Source organism: Argentina anserina, chromosome 2 (genome assembly GCF_933775445.1).
Source record: "Argentina anserina chromosome 2, drPotAnse1.1, whole genome shotgun sequence".
Taxonomy (NCBI): domain Eukaryota; kingdom Viridiplantae; phylum Streptophyta; class Magnoliopsida; order Rosales; family Rosaceae; genus Argentina; species Argentina anserina.
Genome location: NC_065873.1, coordinates 30098166 through 30120409, shown reverse-complemented (window position 1 = coordinate 30120409; position 22244 = coordinate 30098166). Strand labels below are relative to the sequence as shown.

The following is a 22244-nucleotide window of genomic DNA, read 5'->3' as shown; positions in this document are numbered from 1 at the left end:
GATTTGTTTATTAAGCTGAGAAACATCATTGTGTCTTGTATTCTCTGGAGCTTGGTTAAGCTGAGCAGTTTTATCCCAGGAATGAGATGATTAGGTTGATTTTTTTTAAGGGTTCTAGTGTTGGAATTGTTGTACCAAAAATACTCTGGAATTTGTATGGATAGCATTTTTTTGTCATGTAGTTTTGACAAGTATCATCCACCTTATCATCTATCTCCATCCATTTAAGCTTTCGTGTCCCTCCCATTGCTGGTGGTTTTGAGATGGCTCTTGTGACCTGCAACTCCATTTCTTACCAGTCGGCTTCGCGAGACATTGAAAGATGGAATAATGTCATAAAGACTCAAGTGCTGGAGGGGAATGTAGGGCGTGCAATTCGGTCGTATGTAAACATGCAAAGGCTTGGTCTGTGTGGATAACTATACATTTCCGGTATTGCTGAAAGCGGCAGGTAATGCTTGTTATTTGGGTGTAGGGTTAGCACTTCACGGACAGACACTGAAAACTGGGTTTTGTGACCATCTTTTCGTCCAAACTGCTCTGCTGAACATGTATTCTTCTCTTGGAATCGTAGCGGATGCCCGCAAAGCGTTTGATAAAATGCCTGTGAAAGATATGGTTGCCTGGAACTCCATGCTATATGCGTATGCTTCCAGTGGGCAGATGGGGAATGCGGTGCGAGTCTTCGATACAATGCCATCGCACGATCTTTTGTCTTTCAATACTATGATCTCTGGTTTCGCAGGGACCGGAAGCAAAACATGTTCCAGAAGCATTTTCAATAGAATTCCTGACAAGGACATTGTGTCTTGGAACTCGATGATATTGGCGTGCATGAACGCCGGAGATATGGTTGAAGCGCATGACTTGTTCGAGTCGATGCCCGATAAAAATGTCATAACTTGGAACACAATGATAAAAGGTTATCTGACAAATCAGTTTTACTCCAAGGCAATTGAATTGTTTGACAAAATGAAGGTGGGAAATATCAAACCGGATCATCTGAGTGTGACTAGTGCTTTATCTGCCTGTGCTCAGTTGGGATCGCTTGAAAATGGCGTAAAGATACACACATACGCTAAACTCTCTGGCAAGGCTTCAAGTCCCCATGTAGTAACAGCACTTATAGATATGTATGCCAAGTGCGGATGCATACTTAACTCTTTGGTGGTGTTCTACAAGTTCAAACACAAAGATGTCTACTGTTGGAATGCCATCATTTCTGGACTTGTTCTTCACGGTTTTAGCTACGCTGCTCTGAAAATCTTCAACCAAATGAGAGCCGATTGGCGAGTAAAACCAGATAATATCACCTTCATTGGTGTCTTAAGTGCTTGCAGCCATGGAGGGCTGGTGGAACAAGGATGTGAATTGTTCAATTCAATGGAAAAACATTTCGGGATAACTCCAAAGGCAGAGCATTATGGGTGCATGGTCGACCTTTTGAGCAGAGCGGGGCTTGTAGACAGTGCTTTGACACTGGTAGAATCGATGCCGTTTGAAGCAGGCGAGTCCGTGTTGGGTTCTTTGCTGAGTGCTTGTGTGATACATCAAGACCTTGAAAATGGGGAGAAAGCAATGAAGCTAATTGTATCGACGTGCAGGGCTGCTCGGCCTCGAAGCGACGGGGAGTACATGATGTTTGCAAACTTGTACGCGTCTTGCGGTGAGTGGGAAAAGGCACAAAGATGGAGAGACATGATGAATGAGTCGGGGGTTGAGAAGACTGCAGGTTGCAGCTTATGTGAGATTAATGGAAAGTTTCACGAGTTCATGGCTGGAGATCAGAATGGTATTGTATATTGACTAACTTGCTTAGTAGGTAATATAGTACATAACATTATAAAAGTTTCAAATTGAGTTTATATTTATCATGGCTGATGGAACTACCAAATAAACACGAACTTAAAGTCAACTTTCCATGGCATGCGATAGGCTACGCAGTAAGATCGATCTTCAGACTTGGTTGATGTATAGAAATATATCGACTGGGGCAGCGTCAGTTGTTTCTTTAATTCAACAGAGAGATTGAGCCATTTTAGCCATAAATATACGTTATCCTTACATACATTACAGTTGGACAGAATATGACATATGAATCCAGCCAGCCGAACAAAGAATCATCTACACAACTCTAACCAAGTATTGCGATCACGGGTTTAGGGACACAGTAAATTTGCGATTCCCCAATCAGCCCAAAGATTTGACTTGACACCAACTAATTCTACAAACCATATCATTATCTTATCTCTATCATTTGGTCTTATCAAGTTATTTAATGGAGTATATTATTTGGTTCACGTTATCAATGACTAAAATATTCATAATTTTCTTGATATTTTCGCGAAAGTTTATATTTTTTTACATATAGATATATTGTTACATACCAATCATTTTTTGATGGAAAATTTCGATATTTCCCGAAACTTTCGAAATTTCCCGATATTTCATAATATCGCCACGTGTCATACCAACTTCAAATAAAATAAAAAATCATTAATTAGGAGAATCGAACCTTCGATTCATCATTTTGTAAGTATAGAGTTATAGTCAACTCTACTACACTAACTTATTGTTATATATGGTTTTCTTTATTATATATTGTATTTCATGTGTCAACATTCACCTAAAATTGAAATAAAACTGAACTAGTTGTTGAGGGGAATCGAATTCTTTTAATCTATGAGGAAGTAATGAGAGACCTTATTCTTATGGGGGGAATTCAACATGTCTTATCCATTATATTTATTCTCTAATGAGATGCAATCAAGTAAAAACATATTGACACAATCTGATGCACAATCTTCAAAAATCTATGGTTATGGTCAAAGTCGAGAAATGCTTGATCCGAACGGGAACTACTAGTACCACAACCCACAACCAATCACCCACGACCCCTATGGTTGGCATATGAGTATGTATATGCAAAATTAGAAAATGACAGTATCATTTAATGACTATTTTTCACAATATATTCATGGTTTTACTCAAGGACATGATGAAGACATTGACAATTCTGTACCTCATAGATCATTTATGTGGTCATAAACCACTCATGTAATTTTCATGTTTAATGTATCATATGTAAATAAGGCATGATGACCTAGCCTCCTTTTAGATATACATAATATATATATATATTTTTTTTTAAGTAAATTTTTAATAATGTTCGACGATTATTTCACCTTAAATTACTATAACTCACTCTAAACTAATATTTATATAATAATTTCTTATGACATATTGTAGATAATTGATAAATAAATATTTCTCAAAGTTTCTTTTAAACCATGTTGAAGCTAGCTAGGTGGAATGAAAACCATGATGCCATTCCAGGCTACCATATTATCGTATCTCTGGATTTATTTACGATAAATCTAATGGGAGATCTTCCGGTATTATCGACTTGCTGTTGCTGTTGAATTTGGTAAATGAAATGAAACCTAATTGTATGAGGCTAATAAATTCTTTCCGATTGTGAGTGTTCTCCATCATGTTCAAATGTATGTATGTCTGTGCTTTTCGAAATGCCTGCAAGTGGAAACAAGTACAAATCATTATCTTTATTTCATGAAGAGTATATGATGGATGACAAATTATGATCTTCATTTTCTTCAATGCCACAATGGCACATATCATTCATATTACAATGACAATTTCATATCACACACATACATATATATATATATATATTGTATATAACATAATAGCACAAAAAATTGCTCGTACATTGTGCCATTGTGGCATTGAAGAAAATGAAGATCATAACTTGTCATCCATCATATACATTACATGAAATAACGATAATGATTTGTACTCTGAAGTAATAGACATCGTGGTGTAATGCACAGTTATAGCATTTTGCAGGCACTGTGTAACTAAATTATAGGAGCTTGTAAAGATTTAATAGTATTTTTTTTATTGAATAAAATATTAGTTACTTCTCTAATTTTTACTAACTTGATAATTTAGTCATTCATGTTTCAATTTCAACTGATCACTCTTTATACTTTCAAAATTTAAACAATTTGGTCATTCCGTTAAGTCTCCGTCTAATTACACCGTTAAGTTGCTAACTTGACAAACATCACATAAGAGGGAAAAATCACTTAACGGTGCAATTGGACGGAGACTTAATAAAATGACCAAATTGTTAAAAAATTTGAAAGTATAAGGAGTGATCAATTGAAAATTGAAACATAAAAGACTAAATTGTCGAGTTACTAGAAATTAGAAGAGTGACCAGTATTTTGTCCTTTTTTATTCAACAATAGCTTCATTCAAGTAAGAATTTAATAGTTGATACTTGATCTCTCCTTCTCTTCCAATTGTGGGTGACTCTTTGGGGTGATCGTTTCAGCTCTTTTTTTGCTTGTTCTTGCTGCCTCCTATGTTGGTTCTTCTAAATCTGGTTTCTCCTTTGGTGTTTCATGTTGTCAGCTTATCAGCTTTGTTCCTCTTCGGCTTTGACTGATGCAGTGGTTGCTACGACAGCTGCTTGGTGATGGAAGTCTTTGGGCTGCTGGCCAAGTCATTTTGGGCTTGTTGGGATGATCCTTATGAGTTATTGTCGTTATAGTTCTTAGATGGAGCTTGTTGTTTTCTTTCGTTTTATTCTTGTATTTTTTTGCTCTTTGGCTTTGAGATCAAGTTTAGTTGGGGCTGAGCTCGGTTGATTGAGTTTATGTTTGATTTTCTTCTTTTTTAGCTTTTCGTATGCATTATTCTGAGGGAACATATGATGATTTATTTTAGGCCGGTCCGGCTTTCGCCCATTGGTTATGTTGTATACTTGTGGATAGGGAGGGTAGTTTCTTGGTTACTAGTGAGGAGTTTTATTTCGAGTACGTAGTTGGCTTCTTATAATCGACTGTTGTCATATACATTATATGCTTTAATAAATGGTTGATGTGTCTTCCAAAAAAATTGATAGAGTTATATATATATAATTTATATCCAGAATGAAAACTCTAAAGTGAGGAATTTATTTCCAGTATGTAGTTGGCTTCTTATAATCGACTGTTGTCATATACATTATCTGTTTTAATAAATGATTGACGTGTTTTCTAAAAAAATTGATAGATTTCAATATATATATAGAGTGAAACTTCATTTTCTGAAATTAAATAGAAAAGTTCTAATTATATATAATTAGCAAAAGAAAATAGAAAAAAAGCTTTCCAGAAAAAGGAAAGGGAACAAAAGAGGGAGAAAAGTAGCGTAGGCGACCGACTACGATAATGAGAGAGAGAGAGAGAGAGAGAGAGAGAGAGAGAGAGAGAGAGAGAGAAACAAAAGTAAATACAGTAAAACATAGGTGTTGATAGAGAGGAGTTGAAAAATCCATATATCCTGATATCTCGATTCCTAGTCTCCACGCAGTCTTCCTCTTACACAAAGTCACCCAATGACATGGACTCTCTCTTTCTCTGAATCTTTAGTTCTCGATTACTTGTTTCCTTCTCGATCTTGAGCTCTCTTCTCTCTTTTCCTCAAATCATCAATTCATCATCAGTTAATATGTACTCCCTGCTTCTCTTGTCGATTTATCTTACAAATTCGCATCTGCATCTTTCAATTCATGTCTATGTCATATGCTTATAGCTCGATTCCTTGTTTTTCAGTTAAGCACTAGTAAGGACTGGCTGATCTAGTCTTGTTTAGTTGATTGATGCATCTGGATCATGTTTTTTTTTTTATAACTGAAATTAAGTGTTTACTGCTGTGTGTTGACTCGTGATTTACCGGATAGAGTAGGCGAGTAGCAGTAATAGTTCATCTGCATTTTCATTTGGTGCTTGCTTAAATTGCTGACGGAGTGATTGTTTAAGTAATAGATTGGAAGAATGGGGATATATCTGAGCACTCCCAAAACTGACAAGCTGTCTGAAGATGGAGAGAATGGGTGGGTGAGATATGGTTTGTCATCCATGCAAGGATGGCGTGCCACTATGGAGGATGCTCATGCTGCTTATCCCGATCTTGATGATTCCACTTCATTCTTTGGTGTTTATGATGGCCATGGAGGTAACCTTCACCTCACCATCTGGGACTTTGTGTTGCCTGTCTGCCAGCATTTATATTCTACTTCACGAGTTGTATAAGCTATAGAAATGGTTCATTTCAGTGCTGAAGGAGTTAGTTCATTCTTTTTATTAATATTGGTGTGGTGGTGAGATGAATTTGATTCCTATGCTTTTTGTCACCTGTCTTTGTTACAATATCCTACAGGAAAGGTAGTTGCCAAATTCTGTGCCAAATATCTTCACCGACAAGTGCTCAAGAATGAAGCATATTCAGCTGGAGACATTGGAACTTCTGTTCAGAAAGCTTTTTTCAGGTTACACCTTTGCTATATCAGTTGTCTTGTATCATTATCTGACTGGAGAAGACAGGTGCAAACATTAAAATGCTGCTATAGTATGAAAGGACACGTCAGTAATCGATCAGCTATCGAGAAGGTTCTAGGCCTTTTGAAATGGATTTCCACTTTGTGTTGAATTTGGTCATCCTGCTGAAGAAGGATTTGACCACATTGTCTTACTAAAGTAGATGCTGCCCTTAATTGGCTTGAGCTTATAGGCTGGAAGTAGGCTGGCCGGGTCTATCCCTTTATCATCTGGATTGTTTATGCGGTCACACATACTTGAGATAGAGATATCAATCTGGAAAAAATTAGTAATTGAAAGATATTACAAAGTGTTAGTATCTACCTCCGTAATTGAGGTCTTGTTATGAAGTTTGGTTTTCTTTTTGTAATACTAGGATGTTGGTATGTTGATATGTGCAGAATGGATGAAATGATGCGTGGACAGAGGGGTTGGAGAGAGTTGGCTGTTCTGGGTGATAAGATAAACAAGTTTACTGGCATGATAGAAGGGTTAATCTGGTCTCCAAGGAGCAGTGGGGGTAATGATCAAGCTGATGATTGGGCTTTTGAGGAGGTAAGTGCAAGGAACAGTTACTTGATTGGAGTTAACATCTAACCTGAAGAGGGTTATGCTTTATGTTTCTGCTTTTATCTTGGTTTATCATATGGTAATAAGAATACTAGGATTCCTCTGGTAGTTCCACTTTTATTTACCTCTTACTCTTCACGAAAGTGGGGGATTGGCGGAAGTGTAGAATGGGCCCATATCAGTGTGAACAGCTCTGTTCCTTGATAATAAGACCAGTTTTATAAATGCTGCTTTTAAATTATTTAAGTTCACTTGATTTATATTAAACAACTCCAGTTCTTTTCCCTCCTCGCCAACCAAACAAAGGAGAAATGTCCTCCTTTATATCTCTTCTACTTTATGTCCTTCTGTGTCAATCTTTCGCTTGCACTTCCATCTTTTAATTTCCTCATTCCTGTAGGCCTTTTACTTTTTTTAATGGTGGTGTCAATGCATTCTATAACATTTGTTATGTTTTTCAGGGGCCTCACTCTGATTTCAGTGGTCCAACTTCTGGGAGCACCGCTTGTGTTGCAATTATTAGAAACAACCAACTTGTTGTTGCCAATGCTGGTGATTCTCGTTGTGTGATATCTAGGAAGGGTCAGGTAATTTATCAGTTTCTGCTGTTCTTCTGCATAATTGTTCTGCTGATTGCTTAAACATTAGAAGGCTTTTTAACTTTTCAATTATAGTACGTGAATAGCATATTTGAGTTAGTGTCCAAGGGTGTTTTAAAATTTTAAAGATGTCTTCAACTTAATATTCTTCATTCTCGAATCTCAGCAACCTCTATATATGGTTTTTTGAGCTGTCTCTATCATTTTCAGGCATATAACCTGTCCAGAGATCACAAACCTGATCTTGAGCTTGAGAAGGAAAGGATATTAAAAGCTGGTGGTTTTATCCATGCTGGACGAGTCAATGGCAGTTTGAATCTTGCAAGAGCTATAGGTGTCATTCCCCTGCTGCTCCTTAATTCATAGTGTACTAGCTTTACTTACACACTTGTTACATCGGCACCAAAATGCAATACATATCTTATGAGACTTAACATGTGGCTATGATCGATGGAACTCCTTCATTTAAAGAGGCAGTTCGATACGAGTGAAAGCATTCCCACTCACTGTCTTGTTTCCTAATTAGATGAAATGTGCTTTGCATGCAAACTCTAACCTGTTGGACATCTTGTACTGCCCGTCCATGCTTACATTAGTTCTGCATGTATTTCAGGTGACATGGAATTCAAGCAGAATAAGTTCTTGCCTGCAGAAAAACAAATTGTAACTGCCAGTCCAGATATAAATGCTGTATGTTTTGTATTGCCTATTAATTAATTTTCCTTAAAAGAAAATAATTATTGCCGGTCGATAAAATAGTAGTTGGGACTATCGAGATTCATAAATGGGTTTTATTTCATGTTTCCTTGTCAAAATGAATTTTACAGATAGTTATTATTTTGTTTATATTTAATCTATTTGTCATACACTTGTAATCAGGTTGAACTTTGTGATGACGATGAGTTTATGGTGTTAGCATGTGATGGTATCTGGTATGTTTTTAAGCTTTTCTTTGTGTTCTTTATTTATTATTTTATATAATATCCTCTACTTATCATGTGAAGAAGTTACTTCCCTGTTCTCTATGTAAAAGTTGAGGGTAGAAGATTGATAGAAAATAATTTAAGCTTCACTTGAAAAATATGAACTTTGTACCTAGGACCTTTTAGTTTACCACCAGTCCACCATCCCTAATATGGCATGAGTTTCAGCTCACAAGGTTCTACTCTTTATACTACATTCTAGTAGATAATAAGTTTCGGATACTTGTCAGAATCCAAATTGGTGACTGTTTTTGTAAATATCTTACAGGGATTGCATGTCAAGCCAGCAGCTGGTAGATTTTGTGCATGAGCAGCTAAAATTGGTTAGGGAAAAATCTCCCCTCCCTTTTACCCCCATTTTTCGGTTTCAAATTAAGCACTTCACTTTTGTATATTTTTGTGGCTTGATATATTGCCTTGTCTGTGGTGGAAATTGAGCAGGAAAGCAAACTGTCTGTGGTGGTTGAAAGAGTCTTTGACAAGTGTTTGGCGCCGTCGACTGCTGGTGGGGAGGGATGCGATAACATGACCATGATCTTGGTCCAGTTCAAGAAGCCCATTGTACCAGTAGAATCTGTGGATAAGCAGCAGGAATCCTCAACAACTGGAGCACCAGCAACTGAAACAGATGCGAGTCCATCTGAAAGTGAATCGAATTAGGGAACAGCTGGCGCGTTCTAAAACACTGAAGAGAGCCAAGACTGCATATTTCACATTGGTTCTCAGATTTGTAATTGTAGATGGTTTAGCATGGAGATTAATGGATTAGCAATTAGAGACATTTTTGCTTTTATGCTGGTGAATGTTGTTCTTTATGCTTGAAATACAAATGGAATAGTATGTATGTACAGATAAGTAGAACCAAGTGTTTGGACAAAGGACATGAATGATACACGTGTTTCATTGCGAGGCTGTTTAATCTATATCGCACTGTCGTTGCTTTCACCAGTTACTAGTTAGTGATGAGGTAAACAATATTCGTGAGTCCCAGGTTGGAAATGGCCAAAATGGAGAAATCAAAAGATGGCAACTTTTGGTCTGAATTTGTAAGCAGGGCATTTTGGTACTTTCAAAGACTTGGGGGCCGGACTGATGAGGTTCATCAGAAGCGAAATGGAGTTGCTCAGTCAGCATAAACTGTGTAGAGACTGAAGAGTGCAGAGGGAGAAAACAGCAGAGAGAGAGAGAGAGAGCCTGGGGCTCAGTTAAGTCGGCATTATTAACTTCCCACATCTGCCCTTGTGTTCTCTATGTATGGATTCTTCGTTTCATCTTCATCACTCGTTGCTTCTATTCTTATCTCCCAGCAGCTTCCTTGATGGACCTTTTCGCCTTCTCACCTTCCCTCTCCCAGCTTCATACACCTCCACCACCACCATCTATATTATTCCTTGTTTCCTTTTAGGTTTCTTCTCTTCTCTCTCATATAGTCATATCCTATCCTAATTGGATTCAGACTTGTATTTTGCTTGCTGCTATATAAAACCAAGGCCATCGGGACTTGTTTCTTTCTGCTGGAATGAAAAGGGTGGCTGTTAATTCTAAGACCACCTCCGAGGCTCACCCTGTTGTTGACGACCGAGCTAAGCTTCAATTCAGACATCACACACTTTTGCAACATCACCTTGACCTCCAAAAGGTATTGGGTTTTTGCGTTGCGCTTTTGATTCAGGTGTTTTATCATGCTCTTATTATTGTCAAAGACTTTTCGCAACCCTGTTATTATAATTCTCGTAATTTAGGTAGTGTTAGTCTTGGAGAAAGCAAGGCATAGCATTCTGAATTGTAATTGACAGAAGAAAAACCAACCTCAATATAAGACTTGGTTGTGTGAGAGGGTTAACTGAGGACTTGTCCAATTTTCTGAATTCTAGATTTTTCAATTGTGAATTTAAAACCAAACACCTTGAATTAAAAAGGAAGACACTAGAATTTTGATTCTCCATATATCTTTAGTTGGAACAAGGCCAAGTAAGTTGCAAGCTTTGAGAACCTTAGAAAAGGTATCCATTCACAAATGGTTGTTTGTATTTTAGGAGGTCGTAACTAAGAAGAAGAAACTGCAAGCTGCACAGCAGAGGAGAGGCATCCTTTTGGCCGAAATTCGGTATGATACTTTTGTTCAATACTTATCAGTCTAAAAGTAGGAAACTGATACAAGTTCGTAACTACTGTGTTAAATTTCTGTGTTTTGTGCTTCAGATATCTGAAAAGAAGGCAGAGGCATTTGCTGAAGCTCAATTCTGCGGAAACCAAACCACAAGTTGTCCAGCGGCATGAAACTTCCAACACAAAACTCAATAAGTTTTCGAGGAGAAGGAACAGAGAAGCAGTTCTAAGTAAACACTCCCAAGTGGTGCACGAAGAAGGAGAACAACTTGGTCGGGATCCCATTGTAGAGGAGAAGTCTAACTCTCGCTTAACCAATGAAAAGCGAGTTGGAAAGAGAAAGATTGATGTGCAAGATGAGGTTGCTTTTTAATTACATGGATTTGTGTGAATTGGAACACTCTCATTGCCATTGCTATAGATGATACATAAAGCCTTCTTTTACTTGACGTGTTCTTCACTTATTCCTAGATTCCTTCCAAAGCAATAAGAATATAATGCATAACATATAATTGTATCTTGAATGCAATGAATTACTATGAGCTTCATTTTCTAGTCAAATTTCCCTTGGCTTGATGTGTCTTTGAATACTGGAGGTTCTATATGTAATGAGGTCGATATGAGACCAACACAAGTCTGTTCTATGATGCAGCAAGTGCATCTCATAAGGGGATAACCGTTTTTCTATCTAATTTTTTCGACAATATCATGAGGGGATAACTTGGATGATTGCTTTCTTTGCTTCAATATGCATAGCAAGGTATCAGAGTTCGCAAGATCGATCCAAAGCCACACAGTCCACTTAACCTTCAGAACACATTCTCAATTAATCTTTCACGGAAACAATCTTAACAAGACAATAAATATCAGAATACATCCATATGCGGTAATATATGCAATGTTGATGGAACCTGTACTGAACAGAGCAAGTGACCCCAAAGATGTTTTACTATAGATACATCATATACAGTGTGTAGCAACAAAAACATTTGTAGTTGCAGCCTATACAGGAGCATAACAAAGTTGATTCGGTCGGAAGACTTACATGATGCTCACATCCAAGCTCAGATGATATAATAACAGCAATGGACCTGTATGTACAGAATCATCAACTTTGAGTGAGGTTAACATCATGGAATTGTGCGCAGAGAAGGACCCTGATGCAGCAGTTCAGTTCAGATCAGTCCATAAACCTCAGATCCAGAAATTTATTGATGTGCAGAACTTGTGGCTTATGTGTATCTCCTGAGATCAAGTTTGATTGGGAAGCTGTGCATATGTTCCTACATTGGGACTGCAGCCGCCAACCATCATGTTCTTGTAGACTGCATAAGCATCCTTTGTATTTCCAGAAGTGCTATACAGCCGAATGAGAGCATTGTAAGTAAACACATCAGGTTCAAGACCAGTAAGTTGTAGGTCTTTATAGATTCTTCCTGCTTGGTCCACCATTCCAACAAGTCCAAGATTGAGTAGTAATGAATTGTAGGTGAAGATATCAGGAGTAATTCTTCTAGCCCGCATTTCATCATAGAGAACCATAGCTTCCTCCATCCTCTGTGATCTTCCAAGTCCATTAATCATAAGATTGTAGGAAATTGAATCAGGATCAAGGCCACTTCGTCTTAACTCCTCAAAACAGTGCAAAGCATCATCCACTCTTCCGGCCTGGCAGTAGCAATCCACAAGAATGGTGAAAGACTTCAGGTCTGGTCTTATCCCTTCTTTAGTCATCCTTTTAAAGAACTCGCGAGCAGTTTCCACATCACCTGCTTTTGCAAAACCATTTATAAGAATATTGAAGATCGCACAATTAGGCTTGCATCCATATTCTGCCATCTCCTCAAAGAAATGCATTGCTTCCTCTTGTTTTCCCGACTTGAAAAGTCCATCTATGAGAGGGCCAAATGTACAAGGAGATGGATTAAAATCACCACTGACAAGATCATAATAGAGATCGATAGCCCTGTCTAGGCTATCAGATTTCACAAGACTGGAGATAACTATATTGTGCGTAATGGTGTTAGGCTTGTATCCTCTACAAATCATCTCGTCGTATAATTCAAAGAGTTCAGTGATGTTCCCAGACTTCCCATGAGCATCAAGTAACAAATTGTAGGTGAAAACATCAGGTGCACAGCCAGCAATTTTCATCTCCTTGAATAGATCCCAAGCCTGTTCGGTGATACGGTCTTTAAGAAGCCATTCAATCAAACAGTTATATGCTTCTAGTGTTGGCCGAACTCCAAGAGTACTAGTAAACTTTGCAAACAAATTCTGGGCATCAAGAGTTTTCCCATGCGTACACAAAAATCGAAGTAGAGGTATCAGAACAGAATCATCTAGGCAAATTCTCTCAGAAATCAACCTTTCAGCAAATAAAACGGCGTGATCTTCTTCAGCTTGATTCACAACCGCTCCAATCAAATCTTCCCAAAAAGGCCTGTCTGCTCGAACCCCAACCTGATACGCGAAGTCCTCAGCAACTTTGAGAGCATCCTCTATGCGCCCATCCTTTACTACACTGGGAAGGAGGGTGCCGAGTGTTATATGATCAGGAAATAGGAGTTTCTTCATCTGATGGAAGAACCAGAATGCATAATCAGTTCTGTTTTCTCTGATTAAGCCATGAATTATAGTGTTATAGGTCAAAACATCAGGACAGCAATTCATCACAGTCATTTTGCAAAGCATTTTCAAGGCCAAATTGACCTCATCATTCTTGCAAAGGCAATTCAGGAGTGTGTTGAACGTAATTGCATTTGGAGGACACCCTTGTTCAGTCATATTCTCAAACATTGCAATAGCCTTCTCGACCTGACCCTCTTTCCCTAATGCAGCCAGTAATGTATTGTAGGTCACAACTGTTGGAGTGAGCTTCATTTCCTTCATCCTGTGAAACGTTTGCCATGCCTCATCTACTCGGCCAGCCTTGTAAAGCATGTCAATCAAGGAATTAACTATGATGACATCAGCCTCGCACCCATTTCTTTCCATCTCTGAGAGTAACTCGATGGCTTCATCTATTTGCCCCACCCTACTATAGCACTTCATCATCATGTTATAAGTTACTGAATCTGGAGAAAGCCCACTGTATATGAGCTCGTCGTATATGTGTTTTGCATCTTGAAGTCTACCCTCCTCAGCAAGACCATACAAAGAGGCATTACAAGCAACAACATTGGGAACAATGCCCCGAGTTTTCATCCTCTCATAGGCCTCAATAGCTTTTCCCGAGTTACCAGACTTCCCATAATAGTCGATGAAAAGGATGTATGTGTAAGCTGTAGGTGTAACACCAAGAGAATCCATACTGTTGAAGAGTTTGAGCGCTTCATCCAACCTACATAACCGCAGAAGCCCACAAATTAAGGTGTTGTAGGTATGAAGATTCGGTGAGACCCCTTGTTTCCTCATGATATCCAACATACTGAATGCTTCATCTACATTTCCAGCTTTGCACAAAGAATCAACTAGTATGGTGAAAGTAACCACATCAGGAGCATAACCATCGGCTATCATTTCACTCCAGAACTCTCTAACTGTGTCCAAGTCTGTACCATCACTAAACTTGTCGAGCAGTGTGATGTAGGTTACTCGGTCAGGCTTATGACCACTTGCTTTCATATATGCAAACAACTTCTTGGCATTATCAAGTTTACCTGCATTACAAAGAGCATCGATGAGAACAGTATAAGTGATGACATCGGGGCCACATCCCGCATCATCCATTCTCTTGAAAATTTCATAGGCCTCGTCAATTTTGCCGGCCCTGCCGAGGACTCGAATGCATATGGTGAAAGTATAAACATTAGGCCGGAGGCCCAAAGTCTCCATCTCTTTGAGCAATCCCATAACAGCCTGAACATCCCTTCTCTTGCCCAAAGCGACCATAAGAGCTGAGTAGGTCTTGAGGCTGGGCTTAATGCCTTGAGACACCATCCTTCGGTAGACCTGCAAAGCCTCCCTAGAAAAGCCAGACTGGATAATCATGTAGATAAAGCCATTGTATGAATATGCATTCAAGATAAAGCCATCTGTGCGCATCCTTGTAAGAGCATAAGGTGCTGCTCGAAGTCCGCCCCTGACATTGAGGGCCTTAAAAATGGTGAGGTAAGTGTCGACATTCCTGTTAATGATATGCCTTTGCATCAAATCAAAGACAAAAGCCATGTCGGGCACCCTCCTATGAACCCCGAGGAGTTGGAGCATGTAATTGCAAGTTTCAGTGGTGTGAACCACAATGGGCAACTCAGCAATGGACTTGAAGAATGAAAAAGCACAAGTCGGGTCTGAAATGGACTTAAGAACCCTCACAACTTCCTCAGACGACACTGAATTTCTGGGCCTTTTGTTCCCGAGCACCACTGACTCCTGGTGCTGCCTTTTGATGGCAAAGCCACAGAAACCCAAACGTTTGTTCCTCTTGGTCAGCGAACCACAAGGCCACACCTTTAATTTAGGGTGGTGTAAGAGAGAAGCATATATCCTAGTAGCGCTGGTGTCGGTATAAGCACCAGTGCAGCAGCACATAGTCGAGGATAATGCCATAGACACCACAGCAGGGACAAGACGCTTAGAGAGGGAGAGAGAGAGAGGCTTAAAGGATCATATATATGAGCATTCACTTGGACTTACTTGCTTGATTAAATTGGGTCTCAAGGCTCCTTGCTTGCTAGCTTGATTGAGGCCCGCTCATGTATCAGTATAGACTGTGAATTGCTGAATGTTATGGATGGGGTGGCTTCTGTTTGCCTCCAAATGTTGAAGATAGGGAACTCTTTTTGTTTTTTCTTACCGTATCTTGTGGATTAAATTAGACTGTAGAACTTAACCTACCTGCCTTAAAGGCTTAAACAGACTAATAAAATTAAAAGAGAGGAAAAGCCGTAGCAGTAAGTGGCAAGAGCAAAGAGGAAGTCGATGGAGGAAAGCAGCAGCAGCAGGGGAATAATACCAGAGCCGGTGATGGATTCAGTGAAAAGCAGCTTAGGGCATCTAGAACAAGTAGGAGCCGAGTTGCCCCAATTCTTGGCCCTCTGTTCCGACCCCGATGTCCTCGCCCAAATGCCCCCCATCGACCGTGCCCACTCACTTCTCCTACTCTCCAATCTCACCACCACTCTCTTCACCCGTATCTTTCTCTCTTCTACTCCGTCAATCCCATTCTGATTCATGTTTCCATATTCTCGTATACACTGACTCATGATGATGATTCTCCAGTCAGGTTGCGGTGCAGCGGCGTTTATGATGAGGACCACCGCGTCAACTCCGAGCTTGTATGTTCCATGTTTTCTGCTTCTATCTTTGTCTATGGCCAATGTTCGTGACATTGTTTCGTTGTGTAAATGTAGGAGAGGTTGAAATTGTATCAGGAGAAGCTACAGCGTTTCATTGATTTGAGCCAAGGTATACTCACTCTTGTCCTCTTTTTTCAGATTCTTTCCATATTATTTGACTATATACGCTCTTACAATTGACTCTCTGGTTTTGTTCAAGCACCATTGCGACCATCCACCACCTTGAATTATCAGGCAGCAACCCGTTTCATCGAGCACTCTCTGCCAGACCTCACCCCAGGTTCCTACCTGACCTGCTCTTTTTACCTCTTATCTCTCAGGATTGTCTTTTCAACTGTTTGATCTCCGTAATTTCAAAGACTTCTTCAACTGTTTGCAGATCAGAGGCAAAGTATGAGAGACATTAGTAAAGGGGAGGCCGGAAAGATGAAATATCTCGAAAGGAATGTTCAAAAGAAGAGGAAGTTTCAATCACCTAATACACAATCTGTTCAATCTGCTGCCAAGGAGTTTCTTGAGAAAGCTGCTCGCGACCTTCTTGGTGATGACCATGGTGGTGTAAAGGGGCCTCTAAGGGCTGGCTTCTCAGATAAAGATAATCTCAATTTGGACTGATTTCCACATGTTCCCTGGTAAAGCTTTTGTTTTACTCTGATTCAGAATATCATCTTCTTGCCTCCATTATTTGGTTGTTCATTCTGTTAGTCTTCTTTCTATTTTGAGTCTGAAAAACACTAGTCATTAGGAGCTCATTCCAGTATTGGCCTACCAGAGTATATATGATTGTGTCTATATTCATTTCTGGGTTAAACTAGGAAGACACAAAATCAGATTACATGTAAATTCAGTGTTGATGGTTGAGTTCTTGACTTGCTATTATTACCAATATGAAATGAAGCATTTGAAGCTGATTTAAAATGCATAGTGCAAAGTTACTTGAATCTTGTAGCTTGTAATGTTGTTTAATATATAAGATCAGTCTTTACTCGTTAGCCAAAAAGTTACATGAATCTTGTGAGGAATATTAGACACTACGAATAACAAGGCTATTGTTCAGGTACGACCTTTGTTTGATTATCAATGGACATTTCTTGAGCACTTGCTTATTTTCCTGTGTACTGTACATGCTAGGAACAGATGTGGCTTCTACTTTCAATTCGCTGAGTCGCAAAAACATATTCAATGAGAGAGAAGAAAACAATTTTGCAAACATTGCTATTCAGATGTTTTCAGCCAAGTCTTTTAGTTTTAGTTTTTTTTTTCCATCTGCTAATGCCATGCATGATGCATCCGTTCATTTAAGTTAACACATTGGATATAAATTCGTGTGAATTGGTTCCAAAGTTTATGATCAACACTACTCATTTGATTTTTTTTTTCAATGGCAGGGTTTACTGAGGCCAAATTCACCGATATGCATCATGTTCACCCTCTGTATGGAGCTTTGCAGTTCTCTGGTGGCAGCACAAGTTTTCATAACCGTAAAATTAGGACTATTTTCACAAGTTACCTGAGGAATGCCCCAGCTGTCATCTTTTGGCCTTAAGTTTCTTTGTTGTAGTTATATATCTACGCAAAATGTTAGCATATCTATTTTCAACATTACTTGCGCAGTATTAGTCTCTTTAAAAGGTTATCTGTCAAGGTATGGATTCATGCCTTTGAAGGTGATTCATGAATGGTATTGTTTTAGCAGATGAAATTATAGGCGTCTTGCCGAACAATGTGATGAGAACAAACTGTCTGATGGTGATGATTCCGATATGTTTTATACTGCGCAAGTAAATTTGTGGCAGGAAGACAGTTTGGTTAGCTAAAACCAACTACATGTATTCAAGTTGAAGTTCATTCTTTGGTCAATCAAAGGCTCAAAGCGATTTGGGAATCAAGTGTTTTATAGGCTTGAACTCCTAGCAGTACCACAAATTCACAATTCACCGATTCTTATACCTATAATTGAGAGTGTATTAGTAGGAAATGGTGAAAGGTTTTTAAGCTTAAGAAGAAAAAATAAAGATATTTGGACGAAAGAAGGAAGATGCCAAAGGGCCTATCTAATCCAAAACCCAATAACAGCGAGTGTGGAAGGGGATTTGTTGTAAAATTGAGCCAAGTGCTTCTTCTATCCTCTCTGATTCCTCTCGATGGCTTCGACCAGTGCTTTATCCTCCTCGCGGCTTTCCAGCTTTCACCGACTCACCGACTCCCACTCTTTCCGTAAGCTCTCTTCCCTTCTTCCCTTAAGGTCTCCAATTGAATCTTGAGTATACATGCGTCTATGGGTGGGTTCAATTGAACCTGTTACAAACTCAAATCAAATTGGGTGATTCAAGTACAATGCGATATCTATCCCCGTGGGGTTTGGGTGGGGGTCAAATTAAAAGTAAATCAAGGGGTTGTTGCTTGGTTTGGTTTCAGGTGAAGTGAGCTCATATGCAGGCAGCCCAATAGTATCTTGGCCGGGTATCAAGACTGCCGGGAGGACCCCTCGATCATCCCGTGTTTATGGCTTATTTGGAGGCAAAAAGGATAGCAATGAAAAGGGTGATGACAAGGTTCTGTTGCTATTCTCCCTCGATCCTCCTCTGTCTTTTTTTTTGATGTATCTCTTTGTTCGGTTAAGGAATCATTCCCTTGCCCGTATCTAGTATTAGATTGAGAGCACTCCGAATTGAGTTAGTGTATGCTTCATCCAAACTTAACCTGCAGGTCTTGGTGCCCCCATCAATTGGGGGCTAAGCTCCGTATCTTTAGCCTAGGTTGCCCAGGTTTTCGCATGCGGATTTCCTCTTTTAATCCATCCAACTTGTGTTTGCCACATAAATATCAACTTATTATGCTCTATATGTATGTGGTGCATTGTTTGGATATCAAGTACAAGGTGTATGAGAGAACTTTTATATACTTATGGGTGGCTAGGCTGGATATAACATTTATCTGAATCAATGGTGGCATAGGCCACACCTAAAAAATGGGACCTCCTGATTTGACTTCTAAGATGCTGTACTCGTCTGTTAACAGTGACCTTCCACTTTCATACAGGCAGGAATATTTGGTAATATGCAAAATCTGTATGAAACAGTTAAGAAAGCCCAAAATGTTGTACAAGTTGAAGCAGTGCGTGTGCAGAAAGAGCTTGCTGCGTATGCTCTATACACCAGCAATCTAATACTCACATTACCATATATATTCCTTTCAGTCTTGTTCATCTTTCTTGTCTCTTTTTCAGGGCCGAGTTTGATGGTTACTGTGAAGGTGAGATAATAAAGGTATGTCTTACTCTCGCTAAAGGGCAATTTTTGTAAGTGCAATTTGGGCACCAAGTTTGCTTATTTTGCTTGTATCTCAATGGTAGTTTAACTTGCAAGTTCCCTCAAAACCTCTTTCATTCTGTACATTTTGTTTAACAGTCCACTGTCAATTGCTTGTATAACTATTAAAACTATATAATCAGTAATTTTTACCCCCAGGTAACGCTTTCTGGTAACCAGCAGCCAGTACGCACAGAGATAACTGAGGCTGCTATGGAACTAGGAGCCGAAGTAAGTAGAGATTATATTTAACTCATTTTCCCGTGTACACATTTTCGTTAGCATTTGTTTAGCTGAGATAATATGATTGCTTTTCCATTTACGATGGAGAGATTGAGGGAGGGAATTTTGTTTATTGTAGTTGGGTAAGTTGTAACTTTTCCTTTTTATCTATGTAATGCAGAAACTATCTCTTTTGGTTACTGAAGCATACAAGGATGCACACCAGAAGAGTGTGGTGGTGAGAATAACCTGTTGTCTCTCGCATGTTTTTGGGAACTAAGAAATAGCTCACCTGATTGTTAACTGACACAACTCCTGTGTTTTCATCTGTTCAGGCCATGAAGGAGAGAATGAGTAACCTTGCTCAGAGTTTAGGAATGCCACCAGGCCTTGGCGAACTGAAGTGAGATAAAGTGAACATGCGGACAATTTGTTGGTCGTTTTTTGTAGTCTCTGAGGGAATTCAAGGAAAAGATTTATAAAATGTAACAAATTATTCACAATTTTCATTGAGGCCGAATATCTCAATTTCTTTGCCTTTTTGGATCTGCGATAAAATCACGAGTCTGGCTTATGGATAAAAGAGGATTTAGATAATAAGATTGCACTTCACCGGAGCTTGAAGTGCCCAAGGATACTGTTTGATTTCAATCATTCAATGACTTGTTAGAGGGCAAATCAGCTTGTTCGAGACCCAAGCTTGTGGGTGAGCCGAGCCGAGCCTCGATTTTATACTGATTGTCTTTGTAACAAGACAGAAATACAGAACTGAATCTAGATAGAAAAGGAGGTGATATATTTCGCAATATACTGATTTGGTGAGAAAGGGTGCTGGAATTACATATAAATGAACCATCAATTAAGATTCTAAGATGAACCCTCTGATACCCTCACATAATCTACCCCAAATAAAGAATGAAATAAATCACTAAAACCAAAAGAAGAACTAGCCCAGATCAAAAAAGCCCAGCCCAATGTCTACTCTAGATGAGGAGAGCTGCAGAAAACCCCACGAGTGCCACAACAAGGAGACCAGCAGCCTTGAAAGGTAAAGCACTGCTAGTCATAGCCGGAGCCACGGCGGGACCTTCAGTGTCGATTTCAAATGCGGGAGAAGGTGCCGGAGAGATGGGAGAGGAGGAGGGCCTGCTGGTTCTGGGGGACATAACGACAACAATGAGCTTCTGTCCCTTTTCACAGTGATCCTTGGCTCCGCTAATGAAATAGAAGGGTCCTGCCTTGTCCAGCACAATCTTGGTCTCACCATCCTTGTACTGCTTAATTGGGTTTGATATGTTGCAGTTCACATAGTCTTCCTTGCTCACATGCAGCACAGAGTCTTTTGCACCGTCATACTTCCACACTGAATCAATCAAGGACCAAACAGTATGTTCCAATCAGATCAGGTTACCGAGAATTAGCTACAAATTTAATTTAATTCTACTGGATTTTGGAAATGGAAATAAAAAATTACCCAGAACGTCGCCGGTCCTGAACCGTTTGCTTTCAGCCCATTTGTTGAGAGATTGGGATTCCGAAGAAGGGACTGCCCATGCGTCTGATTTGCCCCCCACCAGAAACTCTGTGCCCTCTGAGAAGCTCAACAAGGCGAGAATTGTGACAAACATTAGCAGACAAGCGGCTCTTGATGCCATTGCCATTTGAGAGATTTGATATGATTTTGCGAGAGGATTTCGAAAGCTATACAGAGAGACAGAGGTGAAGTTGAGAGGACTGTGGTCCAGTTGTGTGGATTGCGATGAATTATATACAAGTGGGAAGACAGCTAGCCGTTGTGGGAATAGGCCAAGTCCAACGTTGAAAAGATAAATATGAGCTAGCAGCAACGGCTAATGATTTCCCATTCAACGGTCGCAAACAGCCTCAAAAGTCGAGCACACTGTACCTGCATGTCCGCCATCTGGATGATTCTGTTCAAACCCATGGCCCAAACTGAAATAAAGCCCAACCCAGAGCTCGTCTGGGTCGGTGCAGCTTCTGCATGCACACCACCTGTTTGACACCATGCACCATACTTACGCGAACCCACTACGTGTCAGATGCCTTGGAGCCTTCCTAACATGCAATACAAGAGAACTGAACAGTCGTTCACACTCGCATCCTGTGTACAAGTAGAAACGAGAGAGATAAGAGAGAAAAAGATGGCTGCCGGAAATGAAGAATGGAGGAAAATGGCAGACACCCACAAAATGAGTCCAGAGGAAGTGAAAAGGGCTGGAGTGGAAGGATCAAAAAGGCCACCTGGCCACAACCCTGGGGGTATTCTTCACCAGAGGCGCAGCCTTCCTTTTAGCACCACCGGCATGTTCCTCGGTGGCTTCCTCATCTGCACCGCCATTGGCTACTTCACCCTCTACACCCTGAAAAAACCCCAAGCCTCTGCACGAGATGTAGCCAAGGTTGCCACCAATATGGCCGACCCAGGTGATACAAAACCCAGGACGGGAACCAGTGCTAGCGCTGTCCGTTGAGCATTACTTGGCCTCTTGTTGTTGTTGTTGTAATCCTTGTTAATTCGTGCACAACACAATAATAATTCAGCTTGCCCTTTCATGTTTTAAATGGCTGTGCAAGCTTAGTTGTTGAAGCTATTTAGCAAGTACTTGTATACTTTGAACACAGATACTAAATGATCTCGAAAGCTGGGTGAGAACGTCCTACTATGAGGAACTTGCATGAGTTGCATCTTTGTTCTTAATTTATTTGTTCACAAAACATAATACGTATCACTATCCCCCTG

At 39.7% G+C, this 22244-nt stretch overlaps 7 protein-coding genes and 1 pseudogene across 8 annotated transcripts; 6 read left to right on the top strand and 2 right to left on the bottom strand.

Annotated features, from left to right (window-relative positions):
• The first annotated feature begins 186 nt into the window (after positions 1-186).
• Positions 187-1867, top strand: LOC126785203 (pentatricopeptide repeat-containing protein At3g29230-like; annotated as a pseudogene).
• Positions 1868-5326: 3459 nt separating this feature from the next.
• LOC126782802 (probable protein phosphatase 2C 60) lies at positions 5327-9450 on the top strand. Of its 2 annotated transcripts, none has more exons than XM_050508123.1 (10): positions 5327-5514; positions 5838-6027; positions 6232-6340; positions 6791-6944; positions 7421-7546; positions 7769-7892; positions 8172-8248; positions 8438-8490; positions 8810-8864; positions 8983-9450. In XM_050508123.1, the coding sequence occupies exons 2-10, from the start codon at positions 5847-5849 to the stop codon at positions 9199-9201; spliced, it is 1098 nt and encodes a 365-aa protein (XP_050364080.1). In that variant the 5' UTR covers positions 5327-5514; positions 5838-5846; the 3' UTR covers positions 9202-9450. The 2 variants fall into 2 exon arrangements, with proteins under 2 accessions (XP_050364080.1, XP_050364079.1); XM_050508122.1 differs by having other exon boundaries at positions 5327-5522.
• A 122-nt stretch (positions 9451-9572) lies between these two features.
• Positions 9573-11141, top strand: LOC126782803 (uncharacterized). The gene is made up of 3 exons (XM_050508124.1): positions 9573-10180; positions 10578-10648; positions 10744-11141. The coding sequence occupies exons 1-3, from the start codon at positions 10061-10063 to the stop codon at positions 11021-11023; spliced, it is 471 nt and encodes a 156-aa protein (XP_050364081.1). The 5' UTR covers positions 9573-10060; the 3' UTR covers positions 11024-11141.
• Positions 11142-11549: 408 nt separating this feature from the next.
• Positions 11550-15398, bottom strand: LOC126782537 (pentatricopeptide repeat-containing protein At4g31850, chloroplastic). The gene has a single exon (XM_050507796.1). The coding sequence runs from the start codon at positions 15199-15201 to the stop codon at positions 11902-11904; it is 3300 nt and encodes a 1099-aa protein (XP_050363753.1). The 5' UTR covers positions 15202-15398; the 3' UTR covers positions 11550-11901.
• Positions 15399-15528: 130 nt separating this feature from the next.
• LOC126783402 (uncharacterized) lies at positions 15529-17659 on the top strand. Its single transcript, XM_050508865.1, has 6 exons — positions 15529-15784; positions 15874-15929; positions 16005-16059; positions 16150-16230; positions 16330-16582; positions 17339-17659. The coding sequence occupies exons 1-5, from the start codon at positions 15574-15576 to the stop codon at positions 16563-16565; spliced, it is 639 nt and encodes a 212-aa protein (XP_050364822.1). The 5' UTR covers positions 15529-15573; the 3' UTR covers positions 16566-16582; positions 17339-17659.
• Positions 17660-18018: 359 nt separating this feature from the next.
• Positions 18019-19974, top strand: LOC126782015 (nucleoid-associated protein At4g30620, chloroplastic-like). The gene is made up of 7 exons (XM_050507159.1): positions 18019-18167; positions 18369-18505; positions 18993-19093; positions 19180-19219; positions 19421-19492; positions 19665-19721; positions 19819-19974. The coding sequence occupies exons 1-7, from the start codon at positions 18095-18097 to the stop codon at positions 19888-19890; spliced, it is 552 nt and encodes a 183-aa protein (XP_050363116.1). The 5' UTR covers positions 18019-18094; the 3' UTR covers positions 19891-19974.
• Positions 19975-20258: 284 nt separating this feature from the next.
• Positions 20259-21221, bottom strand: LOC126782014 (early nodulin-like protein 1). The gene is made up of 2 exons (XM_050507158.1): positions 20958-21221; positions 20259-20846 (listed from the first exon to the last, which is right to left on the bottom strand). The coding sequence occupies exons 1-2, from the start codon at positions 21142-21144 to the stop codon at positions 20467-20469; spliced, it is 567 nt and encodes a 188-aa protein (XP_050363115.1). The 5' UTR covers positions 21145-21221; the 3' UTR covers positions 20259-20466.
• Positions 21222-21582: 361 nt separating this feature from the next.
• LOC126784909 (uncharacterized) lies at positions 21583-21979 on the top strand. The gene has a single exon (XM_050510456.1). The coding sequence runs from the start codon at positions 21646-21648 to the stop codon at positions 21973-21975; it is 330 nt and encodes a 109-aa protein (XP_050366413.1). The 5' UTR covers positions 21583-21645; the 3' UTR covers positions 21976-21979.
• The last annotated feature ends 265 nt before the right edge of the window (positions 21980-22244 follow it).